At 45.0% G+C, this 19,456-nt stretch overlaps 1 protein-coding gene across 2 annotated transcripts in view; it reads left to right on the top strand.

The window, feature by feature from the left end:
- The window catches only part of GLG1 (golgi glycoprotein 1), a 619,378-nt gene that overhangs the window by 222,644 nt on the left and 377,278 nt on the right, over positions 1 to 19,456 (top strand). For both annotated transcript variants that reach the window (XM_069217558.1, XM_069217559.1), the window contains exon 11: positions 819 to 972. In XM_069217558.1, coding sequence (XP_069073659.1) covers positions 819 to 972 — 154 coding nt within the window. The remainder of the gene's footprint in view (positions 1 to 818; positions 973 to 19,456) is intronic.

Here is a 19,456-nt window from a genome sequence, read left to right as displayed (position 1 = left end):
GGAACCCCTTTTAAGCTTGTGATGTTCATTCTGAGCTTTAGTCAGATTGATTTTATGGGGAATAAGTGTGGTCAATCTAAATGCATTCACTATGCTCATACTCTGCCCTCTCTTTGATTAAAAAATTGTCTCTTGCAGTTAGTCTTCATTTCACATTCTGGATGTACACTGAGGACAGTGATGCTCCTCTTGGCGGTTTGAACATAATCTGTTACGGGCACACTTATATCTTGCTCTCTCCATTCAAAGGATATAGGTTTAGCATTGTTTTATGGGTGGAACAACATTGGCATTAAGGTGTAATATGGCCATGTTTGTGTAGCTGGACCCCTATGTAATTGTATATGCTCTGCTTCTTTGCAGACTATAAAATGCTCTTTAGTGTAACGAGAATACCGGCGAAATTTCACTGAGGCACCCTCAATGGCTCCTTTCCCTCTCTTCCAGTGTTTATCAAGGAAACAGGCTTTTGCACAGCCTTTAAGCTGTAAAACTGCATTTGAAGTACTTTCTCTCTCCAGTATGTTCAGCTGGACCTTTCTTCATTATGTACATCCACTATTCTCCTTCTACTATCCAACCACTCCCCTCCATGCTTAAAGCAATTAATTTTTGGTTCGTTTTTGCTTTGTGACAAACCTCTTCACTGGTGTAACTTAAAAAAAAAAAAAAAAAAATCATGTTTGGAAGCTTTCAGCATGGCATTCTGTGCTTTTACAGAAAATTAAATTTGACAGCCTTAAATCTTATTTTCCTCCTTTCTGTTATTTTTACTTCTGAATTTCCTCATGTCTTTTTACACCTTTCCTTGTGCCCAGGCTGGACCCGATTCTTTATCGTAAGTGTCAAGGGGATGCTTTGAGGCTCTGCCATACACAAGGCTGGAATGATACCAGTGAAGTAATGCCACCAGGGGCTGTTTTTTCTTGCTTATACAGACATGCCTATCGTACAGAGGAGCAAGGCAGACGGGTGAGACTTTACACTTTTTCATATTGATCTCAGTTGTCTGTCTTTTTTTGTTTCTGGATCTCCAGAACTTTTTTTTCCGTCTTTATGGTGTTCCTGCTATTTTAACCTGCCCCCTCCCAAATGTAAAGGTGTAACAAGGTTTTTGAAACACCTCCACTTGCTCCTAAACTTTATCTGTTCCCATAGGCTCTTACTCTTTCAACCTTTTCTTTAGCGATTCATTTCATTACACATTTGATACTGTAATAAATGTACTATTATGCCTCTTATCACCCTCTACCCCTTGACTTCTCCATTCCTACACTCCTTGCATTCTTGCTCTTTAGGATGTCCCAAGACACAGGCTTCATAATGGAGACATCCGTGGTGTTAAATATACTGTTTATCATTACTAGACCATTGTTATAGTTTAAAGGATAGGATGCACTCCAAAGTTACCTTTATTTAACTTTTAAGCACTCCTGCAGTCTTGCTTGAAGCCCTCACACAGTGATCGCATTTACATATGCTTCAGGATGCATCAGCTCATCAATAACTTCTCTGTTGAATACCGAAAACGGGAAGAGGGCTGGGGGGGCAATAGTCTGCAGACAAAATTATCTTAAGTGCCAGCTTAAGTTGCTTTGCCTTGCTGCATACACAGCCTTCTGGGGCATCTGATGTAGCGTCCTACTCAGAAGACAGTCCTGGCTACACATCCCCTATTTCAAACCCAAAGTCAGCATTACCTCACCATCCCATTTGATGGGAAGAATCTGAAACCCCCTCAAGGTTGACAAGATTCTGGAAAAGATGACAAAAAAGACAGATTGCCTAGGCGGCCTGCACATTGGCACTGATTGAGAAAGTGCCCTGGGGAAGAGGTAAGGCACACTCTGAGACCAGCAGTCTGTCAGTCATCAGCATACCTTCCGCCAAGGGGAGGGCATTCGCCAGGGGTGCGCACAGGGATAACAGAAGAAAGCACAAAGGTGGCTCTGGTAAAGGAAGTCGCCCCCCGAAATGAGTGTCTTGAAGGGCAGTGATCACAAGTGGAGGGTCACTTGGAATATCTGTTGGTGAAATACAGCACTCGCCACTCTTTGCAGTGGTGGCACAACAGCTTGTTCCAGGGCTATCCTTTCTCAGACCCAGTTCTGCAGGTAACAATCACCAGTGGTGCCCTTCACGAGGTAGAGAGCGCATCTTGGCACTATGACTGAAGGGGTGTTGGGGCCCCTCAATACTGGGGCCATCCCATCAGTTGCCTAAAACTACTGCCCATACGCGAAGCCTTCTTCAGGGTTGTTTGAGGAAAATCTGTCATCATGGTGGACAATATAATAGCGTATGTCTAATAGGGAACATTCCTTCCTCCTTACAATCCCAGTAGTCAGGGCTTTCATGGAGTGCCTTAGGAGTCATACCTTCTGAATACCTCCTGCATCCTGTGTGAAAACTAAGTCCTCACAGGGCTCCTGGAACCACCTTTCAAGCCATTACACTCATGCCCCTTAATTTCCTTTTCTGGATGCCTCCTCCTGGGCTGCTATATCATCATTCAAGTGTATTTGCAAGCTGCAAACACTCAACATCCAAGCCCTTTCTTCGTGTTCTCAACGATAGGGTGATTCTCAGAACCAATTCAATGTTCCTCCCAAAAGTGCTTGCACCTTTTCCCCTCAGACTATAGAGCTGTCTCTTTTCCACAACTGGGTTCATTAGACAAAAATGATGCACACATCTTCCAGGGGGATCTTTATAGTCATAAGCACTAAATAGCCCGCCCATGCGTGGGATCCTGTAGCACATTTAAAAACTTACAAGTGTGTATGTAGGTGTGTATGTAGGTGTGTATGTAGGTGTGTGTGTAGGGGTGTGTGTAGGGGTGTGTGTAGGGGTGTGTGTAGGGGTGTGTGTAGGGGTGTGTGTAGGGGTGTGTGTAGGGGTGTGTGTAGGGGTGTGTGTAGGGGTGTGTGTGTATGTATGTATATATATATCTATGTATGTGTTCAAAAACGTGTAGCTGTAGGTACACATGTTTTGCACAAGACCGCCATCTAGTGTTGGGCTCCGAGTGTTACAAGTTGTTTATCTGCGAAGAAGGTTTTCAAGTCACGAGATCAGTTGACTCCTGCTCTCTGTGATAGTGCACATGGGCATCGAGTCCTTTGTTAGATTTTTCTTTCCACCGTTGGATTCGGACGTGTTCCCTCTCGTTTCGGTATTTTAACTTTCCTCTTACTTTCTGTGAATGTTTGTGTAGTTTTGATCGTGTTTTTCCACTCTTATACTCGATCCGATTGCAGTCAGGGTTGATTATGAGCCTTTAGGGGTGACCTCGCCCTTTCGGGGCCTCTTTGACACATCGTAGTTGAACAGTGTTAGCTGATGGAATGGACTCACTTTCGTTTCTGTCCTGTCACACCAAATTTCCCTACACCGATCAGCATTTGATGCGTAATCTCTCTCTGGAACACAGAGAAGAAAACTGTGACGCTTGTAGATCATTTTGATCCAAAAAGACACTTTCGAACCGAAGGGCACGTTGAATGGAGATGGCGTCTAAGTCGTTGGAACACACACACCAGACCTCTTCAGAGATGAACACGTGCAAGAAGTAGGACAGCGTTCAGATTCGGATTCAGATCGAGACTCCGATGTTGATAACCAATATATACCACCAGCGCAGTACGCAAGTACACCAGCCCCATCGCACCAAACAAAGAGTCCTGCATCAGACTTCGGTCCTCTGCTGCCTTCAGGCCATGGTCGGACCCCAAAATCATTTTCGGATGACCAACCCTCAGGTTTGGCACCAAAACAAAAGACCAAAGTGCTTTTGGCATATACCAAGTAGTCTGCCACATCTGTTTTGCTACAGAGCTGCAAATCAGACTTTTCCACATCGGGCCGAAAAAATTAGCAGCACTTTCGGAGCCGACATTTTATGTTTGAGCCAAGCATTCAATATCCAAACCTTCAGAATCGAAAGCTGCTTGTCGTAAACACTCGCCAGCTACTATGGAGTCCTCAGAGATACAACCTATGTTAGAGGTTATGGACGCTAAACAGTGCAAAATTAATATACATAATCATGAAGGATCATAGCCTCTTCCTCCAACAATAAAGAGAAAACTGACTTTTCAAGAGACTTTGGATGCTGGGCCTCCACCTATTAAGGTCTCAAACCAGAAGGAGGAAGAAAAGGCAATCTAACAGCCTCAACCTTCACCACCAGATTCTCCTATCCTTCCTGCTACCCCACTGTAGTGTGGTTAGTTTTACGTATTCATTGCGCTTTAGCTTCAGGCTTTAGGCCTTTGTGCATTTTGCCCTGAATATATTTTATTCATTGGCTAATAGCTTAGAGCCTCTGTGCACTTTGCTCTACATGTTTTTTATTAAGCTTCGTACTGTTATTTTTCAAATTGCCAGTTCTACGGTGTTTTTTATTCATATCACACTGTTTTGCCTACTTCAGCACTGGAGTTCTCCATAACATGTTTACTCTGTACTTCAGTCAAGGATACAGTCTGGTACATTGCCGATAGACGTGGTAAGAGTTTAGACTGGGCATTCCTGCGTAGGGACATTTTGTGATCACGTTGACATGTTAGTTATAAAATTACTCAGTACACGTAAGAGGGAGATTCCGACCAGGGAACCACAACTTGACGCTGACTGCCTCGTTGCAGATGCTGAACCAAGATCACAGGTCTTTGCTCAGGTATGAGGGCTGATATCCCCACAGTGATTCTAATAGGCAAGCTGAAAGCTTAACATGCTGTGCTCTAAATAGAACAAGCAGAGGGAGAGTAGAAACGGTTAGGAATTATGATAGCTTTATGTTCGATGGCATCTGTCGCTGTAGATACGCATGTTCTGCAATAGCTCGCCATCTGGTGTTGGGCCGGAGTGTTACAAGTTGTTTTTCTTCGAAGAAGTCTTTCGAGTCACGGGACCGAGTGACTCCTCCTTTTGTCTCCATTGCGCATGGGCGTCGACTCCATCTTCGATTGTTTTTTTTCCGCCATCGGGTTCGGACGTGTTCCTGTCGCTCCGTGTTTCGGAACGGAAAAAATAGTTAATTTCGGAAGATTTTCGTCGGTATTGTTGCGTTCGGGATCGGCGTACTTAGATTCAACACCGCATCGAAGATCGAAGAGCTCCGGTGCCCTTCGGGGTAGTTTTCCGATCCTCCGTCGGGGCCTGGTCGGCCCGACCGCGTGCTGAGGAACGCCGATGGAACGGACCCCGTTCCGTTTCTGCCCCAAATGCCACAATAAATACCCCTACACAGACCAACACTTGGTCTGCAACCTGTGCCTGTCACCTGAGCACAGCGAAGACACCTGCGAGGCCTGTCGTGCGTTCCGGTCCCGAAAAACACTCCGAGACCGTCGAGCCAGAAGACTTCAAATGGCGTCCGCACCGACAGCCCGACGGGAGTTCGAGGAACAGGAGGAGGAAGGTACCTTCTCGATCCAAGACTCAGACTCCGAAGGATTCGACGATACACAAACCGTGAGTAAGACGTCGAAAAACACACAAAGAAACATTTACAAGGCCCAGGGGACGCCACTGCCACCAGGCCATGGCTCGACCCATAAATTCGGTGACCGACCGTCGGCACCGAAAAAGGCCAAAACAGTGCCGAGATCGTCCGACTCCGGTCGAGACACCGGCACGCAGCCTTCTCGGGACCGAGAAAGTGCTGGAGACAAGCCTCGACACCGAGATACCGGTGTGGACACGGCTCGACGCCGAGACAGCGGCACCGAAACAGATCGACGCCGAGAGGTTTCGGCCCCGAAAAAGAAAAAAGTCACCTCGGAGCCGAAAAAACACGCAGACAAAGTTTCGACGCCGAAACAAACTGCAAGCGACCCAGCTTCAGGCTCTTATACAGAAGAGCACTCGCTAACCTCCCAAATGCGAAAGCATAGGTTTGAGGAAGAGCTACAAGCAACTGATGTGGACCATACGCAAAAGCGTATCTTCATTCAGCAGGGGACAGGAAAAATAAGCACCCTTCCCCCCATTAGGAGAAAGAGAAGGTTGGAGTTCCAGACGGAACAAGCACCACAACCAAAAGTGGTTAAAAGAATTACACCACCACCCTCTCCTCCGCCTGTGATTAACGTTTCACCAGCACAAACTCCATCACACTCCCCAGCTCACACCACCATGAGCCAGGGTGACCAAGATCAGGACGCATGGGACCTATACGACGCCCCAGTGTCAGATAACAGCCCGGAGGCCTACCCTACAAAGCCATCTCCACCAGAAGACAGCACCGCGTACTCTCAGGTGGTGGCTAGAGCAGCACAATTTCATAACGTAAGCCTCCACTCAGAACAGGTCGAGGATGATTTCTTGTTCAACACACTCTCCTCCACCCACAGCTCCTACCAAAGCCTGCCTATGCTCCCTGGTATGCTCCGGCACGCAAAAGACATATTTAAGGAGCCGGTCAAAAGTAGGGCAATCACACCACGGGTGGAAAAGAAGTATAAGCCGCCTCCTACGGACCCGGTTTTCATCACTACACAGCTGCCACCAGACTCTGTTGTTGTAGGAGCAGCTAGGAAAAGGGCCAACTCTCACACATCTGGAGATGCACCACCCCCAGATAAAGAAAGCCGCAAGTTCGATGCAGCTGGTAAAAGAGTCGCAGCACAAGCTGCAAACCAGTGGCGCATCGCGAACTCCCAGGCACTACTTGCGCGCTATGACAGAGCCCACTGGGACGAGATGCAACATCTCATTGAACATCTGCCCAAGGAATTCCAAAATAGGGCGAAACAAGTGGTTGAGGAGGGACAGACCATCTCCAACAACCAGATACGTTCCTCCATGGACGCTGCAGATACAGCGGCACGGACAATTAATACATCTGTAACTATCAGACGGCATGCATGGCTCCGAACGTCTGGATTTAAACCAGAGATTCAACAAGCAGTTCTCAATATGCCTTTTAATGAAAAAGAACTGTTCGGTCCAGAAGTGGACACAGCGATTGAGAAACTCAAAAAAGATACGGACACTGCCAAAGCCATGGGCGCACTCTACTCCCCGCAGAGCAGAGGGAATTACAGCACATTCCGTAAAACGCCCTTTCGAGGGGGGTTTCGGGGTCAAAGCACACAAGCCAGCACCTCACAAGCAACACCGTCCACTTACCAGGGACAGTATAGAGGAGGTTTTCGGGGACAATATAGAGGAGGGCAATTCCCTAGAAATAGAGGGAGATTTCAAAGCCCCAAAACCCCTACTACTAAACAATGACTCACATGTCACTCACCCCCTCCACACAACACCAGTGGGGGGAAGAATAGGTCATTATTACAAAGCATGGGAGGAAATCACTACAGACACTTGGGTTCTAGCAATTATCCAACATGGTTATTGCATAGAATTTCTACAATTCCCTCCAAACATACCACCAAAAGCACAAAATTTAACAACACACCATTCCAATCTCCTGGAGATAGAAGTGCAGGCACTATTGCAAAAGAATGCAATCGAATTAGTGCCAAACACACAAATAAACACAGGAGTTTACTCACTGTACTTTCTGATACCAAAGAAGGACAAAACGCTGAGACCAATCCTAGACCTCAGAGTAGTGAACACTTTCATCAAATCAGACCACTTCCACATGGTCACACTACAAGAAGTATTGCCATTGCTAAAACTACACGACCACATGGCAACTTTAGACCTCAAGGATGCTTATTTCCATATACCAATACACCCATCTCACAGGAAATACCTAAGGTTCGTATTCAAAGGAATACATTACCAATTCAAGGTACTGCCTTTCGGATTAACAACCGCACCAAGAGTCTTTACCAAATGTCTAGCGGTAGTCGCTGCACACATAAGAAGGCAGCAAATACATGTGTTCCCATATTTGGACGACTGGCTAATCAAGGCCCATTCGTTCATACAGTGCTCAAATCACACAAATCAGATCATACAAACCCTCTTCAAACTCGGGTTCACCGTCAATTTCACAAAATCCAAAATTCTGCCACGCAAGGTACAACAATACCTGGGAGCCATAATAGACACATCAAAGGGAGTAGCCACTCCAAGTCCACAAAGAATTCAAAATTTCAACACCATCATACAACGCATGTATCCAACACAAAAGATACAGGCAAAGATGGTATTACAACTCCTAGGCATGATGTCATCATGCATAGCCATTGTCCCAAACGCAAGACTGCACATGAGGCCCTTACAACAATGCCTAGCATCACAGTGGTCTCAAGCACAGGGTCACCTTCTAGATCTGGTGTTAATAGACCGCCAAACTTACCTCTCGCTTCTATGGTGGAACAACATAAATTTAAACAAGGGGCGGCCTTTCCAAGACCCAGTGCCACAATACGTAATAACAACAGATGCTTCCATGACAGGGTGGGGAGCACACCTCAATCAACACAGCATACAAGGACAATGGAACGTACATCAAACAAAACTGCATATCAATCACCTAGAACTGCTAGCAGTTTTTCAAGCACTAAAAGCTTTCCAACCAATAATAGTTCACAAATACATTCTCGTCAAAACAGACAACATGACAACAATGTATTATCTAAACAAGCAGGGAGGGACGCACTCCACGCAGTTAAGCCTGCTAGCACAAAAAATTTGGCATTGGGCAATTCACAACCAAATTCGCCTAATTGCACAGTTTATACCAGGGATACAAAATCAACTCGCAGACAATCTCTCTCGAGATCACCAACAGGTCCACGAATGGGAAATTCACCCACAAATTCTGAACACTTATTTCAAACTCTGGGGAACACCTCAGATAGACTTGTTTGCGACAAGGGAGAACGCAAAATGCCAAAACTTCGCATCCAGGTACCCACACAAACAATCCCAAGGCAATGCCCTATGGATGAACTGGTCAGGGATATTTGCTTACGCTTTTCCTCCTCTCCCTCTCCTTCCTTACCTGGTAAACAAACTCAGTCAAAGCAAACTCAAACTCATATTGATAGCACCAACTTGGGCAAGGCAACCCTGGTACACAACGCTGCTAGACCTATCAGTGGTACCCTGCATCAAATTGCCCAACAGGCCAGATCTGTTGACACAGCACAACCAAAAGATCAGACACCCAGATCCAGCATCGCTGAATCTAGCAATCTGGCTCCTGAAATCCTAGAATTCGGGCACTTACAACTTACCCAAGAATGTATGGAAGTCATAAAACAAGCAAGAAGGCCATCCACCAGGCACTGCTATGCAAGTAAATGGAAGAGGTTTGTTTGCTACTGCCATATTAATCAAATACAACCATTACACACAACTCCAGAACATGTAGTGGGTTACTTGCTTCACTTACAAAAATCTACCTATTCAACTTCCCTATATAAAATACCAGTCATTAAAGCATTCATGGAGGGCCTTAGGAGAATTATACCACCAAGAACACCACCTGTTCCTTCATGGAACCTAAATGTTGTCCTAACTAGACTTATGGGTCCACCTTTTGAACCCATGCACTCCTGCGACATACAGTTCCTAACCTGGAAGGTGGCATTTCTCATCGCCATTACTTCCCTGAGAAGAGTAAGCGAGATTCAGGCGTTTACTATACAGGAACCTTTTATACAACTACACAAAAATAAAGTCGTCCTAAGGACCAATCCTAAATTTTTGCCAAAGGTTATTTCACCGTTCCATCTAAATCAAACAGTGGAACTTCCAGTGTTCTTTCCACAGCCAGATACCGTAGCTGAAAGGGCACTACATACATTAGATGTCAAAAGAGCATTAATGTATTACATTGACAGAACAAAAAACATCAGAAAGACTAAACAACTCTTTATTGCATTTCAAAAACCTCACGCAGGAAACCCAATTTCAAAACAAGGTATAGCCAGATGGATAGTTAAATGCATCCAAATCTGCTACCTTAAAGCTAAACGACAGCTGCCCATTACACCAAGGGCACACTCAACCAGAAAGAAAGGTGCTACCATGGCCTTTCTAGGAAACATCCCAATGCAAGAAATATGTAAGGCAGCCACATGGTCTACGCCTCACACATTCACCAAGCACTACTGTGTAGACGTGTTATCCGCACAACAAGCCACAGTAGGTCAAGCTGTATTAAGGACATTATTTCAGACTACTTCCACTCCTACAGGCTGATCCACCGCTTTTGGGGAAATAACTGCTTACTAGTCTATTGCAGAACATGCGTATCTACAGCGACAGATGCCATCGAACTGAAAATGTCACTTACCCAGTGTACATCTGTTCGTGGCATCAGTCGCAGTAGATTCGCATGTGCCCACCCGCCTCCCCGGGAGCCTGTAGCAGTTTGGAAGTTACCTTCAATTATTTATATATGTATCATCTCAACCTTAAATAGGTGCATACTTAGTCACTCCATTGCATGGGCACTATTACTACAATTCAACTCCTACCTCACCCTCTGCGGGGAAAAACAATCGAAGATGGAGTCGACGCCCATGCGCAATGGAGACAAAAGGAGGAGTCACTCGGTCCCGTGACTCGAAAGACTTCTTCGAAGAAAAACAACTTGTAACACTCCGGCCCAACACCAGATGGCGAGCTATTGCAGAACATGCGAATCTACTGCGACTGATGCCACGAACAGATGTACACTGGGTAAGTGACATTTTCATTCTATGTTTTACTCTCCTGGTTACTATATCCATTCTACTATTTTGTATTGTTCTGGTTATTGCGGCTCACGCCTTAATATCTAAAATACAGTCGTTTTATTAAAACATTATATAAAACTTATACTGTCTTTGTCATTTGTATACGAGACCATATTGTGAATGAGAGAGTTGGGTTGGATCTGAGTAACCACGACTTCCCTGAGAAGTTCCAAAGATGTCATGCGCTCGGCTGCACAATCATTTCTTCCCCGCGGGAGAAATGAGGCACTGCTAGTTAGCCGGAGCAACAACCGGATTTAGGGTGACAGCGTTCCTTACACGTGGGTCAGACTCAGTCCCCCACACCGTTATCGATCCTGCTACCTAGAAATCCAGTAGTCTCATTTAGAATAATGAGAGCCCACGCGACGACGCCACCGCCACCGCCGCCGCACTATTTCAAAGTAAGGAATAGTATGCACAGAGTCCAAGGGTTCCCCTTAGAGGTAAGATAGTGGCAAAAAGAGATAATACTAATGCTCTATTTTGTGGTAGTGTGGTCGAGCAGTAGGCTTATTCAAGGAGTAGTGTTAAGCATTTGTTGTACATACACGGGCAATAAATGAGGAACACACATTTAGAGACAAATCCAGCCAATAGGTTTTGTTCTAGAAAAATATCTTTTCTTAGTTTATTTTAAGAACCACAGGTTCAAATTCTACATGTAATATCTCATTTGAAAGGTATTGCAGGTAAGTACTTTAGGAACTTTGAATCATTACATTAGCATGTATACTTTTTACATAAAACACAATAAGCTGTTTTAAAAGTGGACACAGTGCAATTTTCACAGTTCCTGGGGGAGGTAAGTTTTTGTCAGGTAAGTAAATCACTTACAAGTCTCAGGTTTGGGTCCAAGGTAGCCCACCGTTGGGGGTTCAGAGCAACCCCAAAGTTACCACACCAGCAGCTCAGGGCCGGTCAGGTGCAGAGGTCAAAGAGGTGCCCAAAACACACAGGCTTCAATGGAGAGAAGGGGGTGCCCCGGTTCCGGTCTGCCAGCAGGTAAGTACCCGCGTCTTCGGAGGGCAGACCAGGGGGGTTTTGTAGGGCACCGGGGGGGACACAAGTCCACACAAAAAGTACACCCTCAGCGGCACTGGGGCGGCCGGGTGCAGTGTAGAAACAAGCGTCGGGTTTTCAATGGTTTCTTATGAGAGATCAAGGGATCTCTTCAGCGTTGCAGGCAGGCAAGGGGGGGGGCTCCTCGGGGTAGCCACCACCTGGGCAAGGGAGAGGGCCTCCTGGGGGTCACTCCTGCACAGGAGTTCCGTTTCTTTAGGTGCTGGGGGCTGCGGGTGCAGGGTCTTTTCCAGCCGTCGGGAAATGGAGTTCAGGCAGTCGCGGTCAGGGGGAGCCTCAGGATTCCCTCTGCAGGCGTCGCTGTGGGGGCTCGGGGGGGGACAACTTTGGTTACTCACGGACTCTGAGTCGCCGGAGGGTCCTGCCTGAGGTGTTGGTTCTCCACCAGTCGAGTCGGGGTCGCCGGGTGCAGTGTTGCAAGTCTCACGCTTCTTGCGGGGAGTTGCAGGGGGTCTTTAAATCTGCTCCTTGAAACAAAGTCGCAGTTCTTTTGGAGCAGTGCCGCTGTCCTCTGGAGTTTCTTGGTCTCTTGGAAGCAGGACAGTCCTCTGAGGATTCAGAGGTCGCTGGTCCTGGAGAAAGCGTCGCTGGAGCAGGGTTCTTTAGAAGGCAGGAGACAGGCCGGTAGGACTGGGGCCAAAGCAGTTGGTGTCTTCTTTCTTCTTCTGCAGGGTTTTTTCCAGCTCAGCAGTCTTCTTCTTGTAGGTTTCAGGAATCTAAATTCTTAGGTTCAGGGAAGCCCTTAAATACTAAATTTAAGGGCGTGTTTAGGTCTGGGGGGTTAGTAGCCAATGGCTACTAGCCCTGAGGGTGGGTACACCCTCTTTGTGCCTCCTCCCAAGGGGAGGGGGTCACATCCCTAATCCTATTGGGGGAATCCTCCATCTGCAAGATGGAGGATTTCTAAAAGTTAGTCACTTCAGCTCAGGACACCTTAGGGGCTGTCCTGACTGGCCAGTGACTCCTTGTTTTTCTCATTATTTTCTCCGGCCTTGCCGCCAAAAGTGGGGGCCAGGGCCGGAGGGGGCGGGCAACTCCACTAGCTGGAGTGTCCTGCTGTGCTGGCACAAAGGGGTGAGCCTTTGAGGCTCACCGCCAGGTGTGACAGCTCCTGCCTGGGGGAGGTGTTAGCATCTTCACCCAGTGCAGGCTTTGTTACTGGCCTCAGAGTGACAAAGGCACTCTCCCCATGGGGCCAGCAACATGTCTCTAGTGTGGCAGGCTGCTGGAACCAGTCAGCCTACACAGATAGTTGGTTAAGGTTTCAGGGGGCACCTCTAAGGTGCCCTCTGTGGTGTATTTTACAATAAAATGTACACTGGTATCGGTGTGCATTTATTGTGCTGAGAAGTTTGATACCAAACTTCCCAGTTTTCAGTGTAGCCATTATGGTGCTGTGGAGTTCGTGTAAAACAGACTCCCAGACCATATACTCTTATGGCTACCCTGCACTTACAATGTCTAAGGTATTGCTTAGACACTGTAGGGGCACAGTGCTCATGCACTGGTGCCCTCACCTATGGTATTGGGCACCCTGCCTTAGGGCTGTAAGGCCTGCTAGAGGGGTGACTTATCTATACCTGCATAGGCAGTGAGAGGCTGGCATGGCACCCTGAGGGGAGTGCCATGTCGACTTACTCGTTTTGTTCTCACCAGCACACACAAGCTGGCAAGCAGGGTGTCTGTGCTGAGTGAGGGGTCTCCAGGGTGGCATAAGATATGCTGCAGCCCTTAGAGACCTTCCTTGGCATCAGGGCCCTTGGTACCAGGGGTACCATTTACAAGGGACTTATCTGGATGCCAGGGTGTGCCAATTGTGGATACAAAAGTACAGGTTTAGGGAAAGAACAACGGTGCTGGGGCCTGGTTAGCAGGCCTTAGCACACTTTCAATTCAAAACATAGCATCAGCAAAGGCAAAAAGTCAGGGGGTAACCATGCCAAGGAGGCATTTCCTTACACGTATCATAAAGTACACTTACATACAGATCCTATTGAGGTTGACTTTCTATTTAACACGCTAACATCTACTCATAAACAGTATCAGTGTCTACCTATGCTTCCACGTATACTTAGACATGCTGTAGATATCTTTAAAGAACCTGTGAATACAAGCATCATTACAACCAGGGTTAATAAAAATTTTAAAAAAAACCTGCACCCTCTGCTCCACAATTTAGGGCTGGTCCCAAATCATCAACCACAGAACCATCTACCTTTCAACAAAGACAAGGGTCACACTAATATAACAGAGGTTCATTCAGAGGCTCTTACAAAGGATCTAATTATAGGGAAAGAGGTAAATCAACCGCTCCCAGAGGTTCCTCAACAAAACAGTGACTTCTTACAAATCCCCACAGAGCATACATCTCCTGCTGGAGGAAGACTGGCAAGATTTTACCCACAATGGCACATCACCGCAGATTAATGGGTTTTTATCAATTATCCAATATGGCTATGGTCTAGAGCTCATCTCTTCTCCACCAAACGTCCCGCCTCGTTCAGACACTCACTTAGGAAAATCTCACTTTATTAAAACAGGAAGTACAATCTCTACAACTCAAAGGAGCCATAGAGTACCTATATCACAACATGGTTCTGGAGTATATTCACTTTACTTTCTCATACCACAGAAAGATGGTACTCTCAGACTAATTTTAGACTTGGACCCCTCAATCTATACGTCCTTTTAGAACACTTTCATATGGTCACTCTGCAAGACATTGTTCCCCTGCTACAAAAACAGGATTACATGGCAGCTTTAGCCCTCAAGGATGCTTATTTCCACATTTCCATACATCAAGTTCATCGAAAGTATCTAAAATTTGTTATAGCAGGAAAGCACTACCAATTCAAGGTGCTACCATTTGGGGTAACAGTACCAAGGGTGTTCACCAAATGCTTAGTGGTGGTTGCAGCATTCCTCAGAAGATAACACATACATGTCTTCCCATATCTGGACGACTGGCTCATAAAGGCCAGTACAATTCAAATTTGTCAACAACACACAATATACCACAGACATCCTACACAGTCTAGGATTCACAGTCAATTACCACTAATCTGACCTGCAGCCATCACAAATACAATCGTATTTGAGAGCGATTCTGAACACTCAGTCATGATTAGCATACCCAAGCCCAGTGAGGATTCAAGCATTTCACCATCTCGTATCTCAACTGCAATACAACCACACTTTACTGTAAAGTTAGCGATTAAACTACTGGGAATTATGGCTTCTTGCATAGCAATAGTACCCAGTGCAAGACTGCACATCAGACCACTACAGCAGTGTCTTTCTCAACAGTGGTCTCAGGCACAGGGTCAAATTCAGGATCTACTGTTGGACCGCCAGACTCACGACTGTCTTCAGTGGTGGAATGACACCAACCTAACAACAAAAGGGGGGGCCCTTTCATGACTGTGTACCTCAGACCAGAATCACAACAGATGCATCAATGATAGGTTGGGGAGCTCATCTCAACAACCTCACTATACAAGGGGAATGGGACTCAATTCAACAGGCTTATCATATAAACCACCTGGATTTATTAAAAGTATTCCTAGCACTCTAAGCTTTTCAGACACAAATTACACACCAGATAATGTTAATAAGGACATACAATATGACCACAGTGTATCCCCAAAAATAGGTGACTGGGACGGACAACGACACACTTCTCAGTTGTCCCTTTTAGCATAGACAATTTGAAAATGGGCAGTTCACAATCATATTCAATTACCTTCAGACTATATTCCAGGGGTACCCAATCTATTAGCAGACCTCTTAAGCAGGATGCAGCAACAAATACACAAGTGGGATACTGATCCACAGGTGAGTCAACAATACTTCCAAAAGTGGGGAACCCCAGATATAGACCTTTTGCCACAAGAGAAAATGCAGAATGCCAAAACTTCGCATCCAGGTACCCACATCCTCAATCCAAGGGCAATTCTTAATGGATCAATTGGTCAGGGATATTTGCTTACGCTTTTCCACCTCGCCCACTAATTCTATTTCTGATCAAAAAGATGAAACAGACCCGCTCACAATGATACGTTTAGCTCCCACGTGGGCACGTCAACATTGGTACACAACACTTTTGGATCTGTCTGTAGTACCACATCACAAACTACCAAACAGACCAGATCTAAAGACTCAAAAGAGGTCAAATCACACATCCAAATCCCAGCATATCAACCTGGTGATTTGGCTCCTGAAGTAATAGTTTGGCTATTTACAACTTCCATCTGAGTGCATGGATGTTATAAAAGAAGCGCACAGACCCACAACTAGTCAACCAAAACATATTGATCCACTTAAAGCATCAATACAAGATATTGTTTACTTGTTTTATTTCCAAAAAGCAAACTTGGCATATTCATCTATTCAAATTCATTTAACAGCTATAGTTGCTCGTCTTCAAAATAGGCAGCAAACCTCATTATTTAGGGTTCCTGTTATTAATGCCTTTACGGAAGGCCTTAAAAAGGTTTGTTCCACCTAGATTGCCTCCAGCACCTGTGTGGAACCTTAATATGGTATTTACAAAACGTATGGGACCACAATTTGAACCCATGCATTATTGTCTACAGTTCTTACCACAGAAGGTAGCTTTCTTAGTAGCTATTACTTCATTAAGAAGGGTTAGTGAAATTCCAGCATTCACCTTAGAAGAACCTTTCTTTCAAATTCATAAACATAAATTCATTTTAACAAAAAATACTAAATTCCTACCAAAGGTGGTTTCATATTTTCATATCAGTCAGTCAGTGGAATTGCCAGTCATCTTTCCACAGCTAGATTCAGTTACTGGAAGGGCGCGTCATACTCTTCATGTTAAAAGAGCTCTTATGTATTATACAGACAGAACAAAGGAGTTTAGAAAAGCAAAACTATTTGTAGCTTTTTCACAACCTCACAAGGTAATCTTATTTCTAAAAATGGATTAGCCAGCTGGATAGTAAAGTGCATTGAAACTTGCTACCTTAAAGCTAACATACAGTTACCAGTAGGTCCTAGAGCCCATTCCACTATGAAAAAGGAGCTTCAATGGCTTTTTTTTTTTAGGCAATACAGGGAGTGCAGAATTATTAGGCAAGTTGCATTTTTGAGGATTAATTTTATTATTGAACAACAACCATGTTCTCAATGAACCCAAAAAACTCATTAATATCAAAGCTGAATATTTTTGGAACTAGTTTTTAGTTTGTTTTTAGTTTTAGCTATGTTAGGGGGATATCTGTGTGTGCAGGTGACTATTACTGTGCATAATTATTAGGCAACTTAACAAAAAAAAAATATATACCCATTTCAATTATTTATTATTACCAGTGAAACCAATATAACATCTCAACATTCACAAATATACATTTCTGACATTCAAAAACAAAACAAAAACAAATCAGTGACCAATATAGCCACCTTTCTTTGCAAGGACACTCAAAAGCCTGCCATCCATGGATTCTGTCAGTGTTTTGATCTGTTCACCATCAACATTGCGTGCAGCAGCAACCACAGCCTCCCAGACACTGTTCAGAGAGGTGTACTGTTTTCCCTCCTTGTAAATCTCACATTTGATGATGGACCACAGGTTCTCAATGGGGTTCAGATCAGGTGAACAAGGAGGCCATGTCATTAGATTTCCTTCTTTTATACCCTTTCTTGCCAGCCACGCTGTGGAGTACTTGGACGCGTGTGATGGAGCATTGTCCTGCATGAAAATCATGTTTTTCTTGAAGGATACAGACTTCTTCCTGTACCACTGCTTGAAGAAGGTGTCTTCCAGGAACTGGCAGTAGGACTGGGAGTTGAGCTTGACTCCATCCTCAACCCGAAAAGGCCCCACAAGCTCATCTTTGATACCAGCCCAAACCAGTACTCCACCTCCACCTTGCTGGCGTCTGAGTCGGACTGGAGCTCTCTGCCCTTTACCAATCCAGCCACGGGCCCATCCATCTGGCCCATCAAGACTCACTCATTTCATCAGTCCATAAAACCTTAGAAAAATCAGTCTTGAGATATTTATTGGCCCAGTCTTGACGTTTCAGCTTGTGTGTCTTGTTCAGTGGTGGTCGTCTTTCAGCCTTTCTTACCTTGGCCATGTCTCTGAGTATTGCACACCTTGTGCTTTTGGGCACTCCAGTGATGTTGCAGCTCTGAAATATGGCCAAACTGGTGGCAAGTGGCATTGTGGCAGCTGCACGCTTGACTTTTCTCAGTTCATGGGCAGTTATTTTGCGCCTTGGTTTTTCCACACGCTTCTTGCGACCCTGTTGACTATTTTGAATGAAACGCTTGATTGTTCGATGATCACGCTTCAGAAGCTTTGCAATTTTAAGAGTGCTGCATCCCTCTGCAAGATATCTCACTATTTGTGACTTTTCTGAGCCTGTCCAGTCCTTCTTTTGACCCATTTTGCCAAAGGAAAGGAAGTTGCCTAATAATTATGCACACCTGATATAGGGTGTTGATGTCATTAGACCACACCCCTTCTCATTACAGAGATGCACATCACCTAATATGCTTAATTGGTAGTAGGCTTTCGAGCCTATACAGCTTGGAGTAAGACAACATGCATAAAGAGGATGATGTGGTCAAAATACTCATTTGCCTAATAATTCTGCACTCCCTGTATACCAATAGCAGACATGTGTAAAGCTGCCACATGGTCTACACCGCACACATTTATGGAACATTACTGTTTGGATGTCTTATCTCACCAACAAGCAAATGTTGGTCAAGTAGTACTCAAAACACTGTTCCAAACTACTACAACTCCTACAGACTAGCCACCGCTAATTTAAGGGAGGACTGCTTTACAGTCTATGCACAGCATGTGCATTCACACATGCCATCAGAGAGGAAAATGTTACTTACCGGTAGACATCTGTTCGTGGCATGTACTGCTGTGGATTCACATGTGCCCACCCTCTTCACCAGAAGTCTGTAGCCGTTGTAGTATAATATATTGTAAATATGTACATACGTTGCATGGACATCTTCTTTCTTTACTCTATATACAAAACATTATACACTCTTTACTTCACCCTCCTGCGGGGAAATAATCTTACAAAGGACTCGATGCCCAGGTGCAGTATTACCGAGAGGAGGAATCACTTGATCTCGTGACTCAAACATTCTTCTAACAAAAACAACTTGTGACACTCCGAGCTCAATACTAGATGGCAGACTTATGCACACCATGTGAATCTACAGCACTACTTACCACGTACAGATGTCTACTGGGTAAGTAACATTTATATATTTTTTCTGCAGCGTAAATCTCACTGATAGACATAGAATATTCTTGTGCATTTGTGATGGTCCCAGAACTTTCTTTGATTATTGAAAGTCAGTCTTTAGACAAAAGTAACCACCTTAATATCCATAGAATTAGTTGCCGCCATTTAAGAAACGTGGCAGGCCTGCTTTTTTTCTGGACCATAGAAAGGCCTCTAATTAATATTATGTGACCACTTTGCAGCATCTGACTAGAGGCAACCCGCAGTTTGTTTCTAAAATGCCTATTGAGCACATAATAAGAAAGAAAAATGAAAGAAAAAAGGAAGCCTGTCAGGTCTAGAGTTCAAGAACTGGAAGGAATATACATTGTTGCTTTAAGGAGCCAGCAGCTTCCCTTCCCAGCATGCACTGTACTGGCAGTCTGCCTCACAGTCTTGGTTCTTTTTTCCAGCTCA

Source organism: Pleurodeles waltl, chromosome 12 (genome assembly GCF_031143425.1).
Source record: "Pleurodeles waltl isolate 20211129_DDA chromosome 12, aPleWal1.hap1.20221129, whole genome shotgun sequence".
NCBI classification, from domain to species: domain Eukaryota; kingdom Metazoa; phylum Chordata; class Amphibia; order Caudata; family Salamandridae; genus Pleurodeles; species Pleurodeles waltl.
This window is presented reverse-complemented; position numbering and strand designations above follow the sequence as displayed.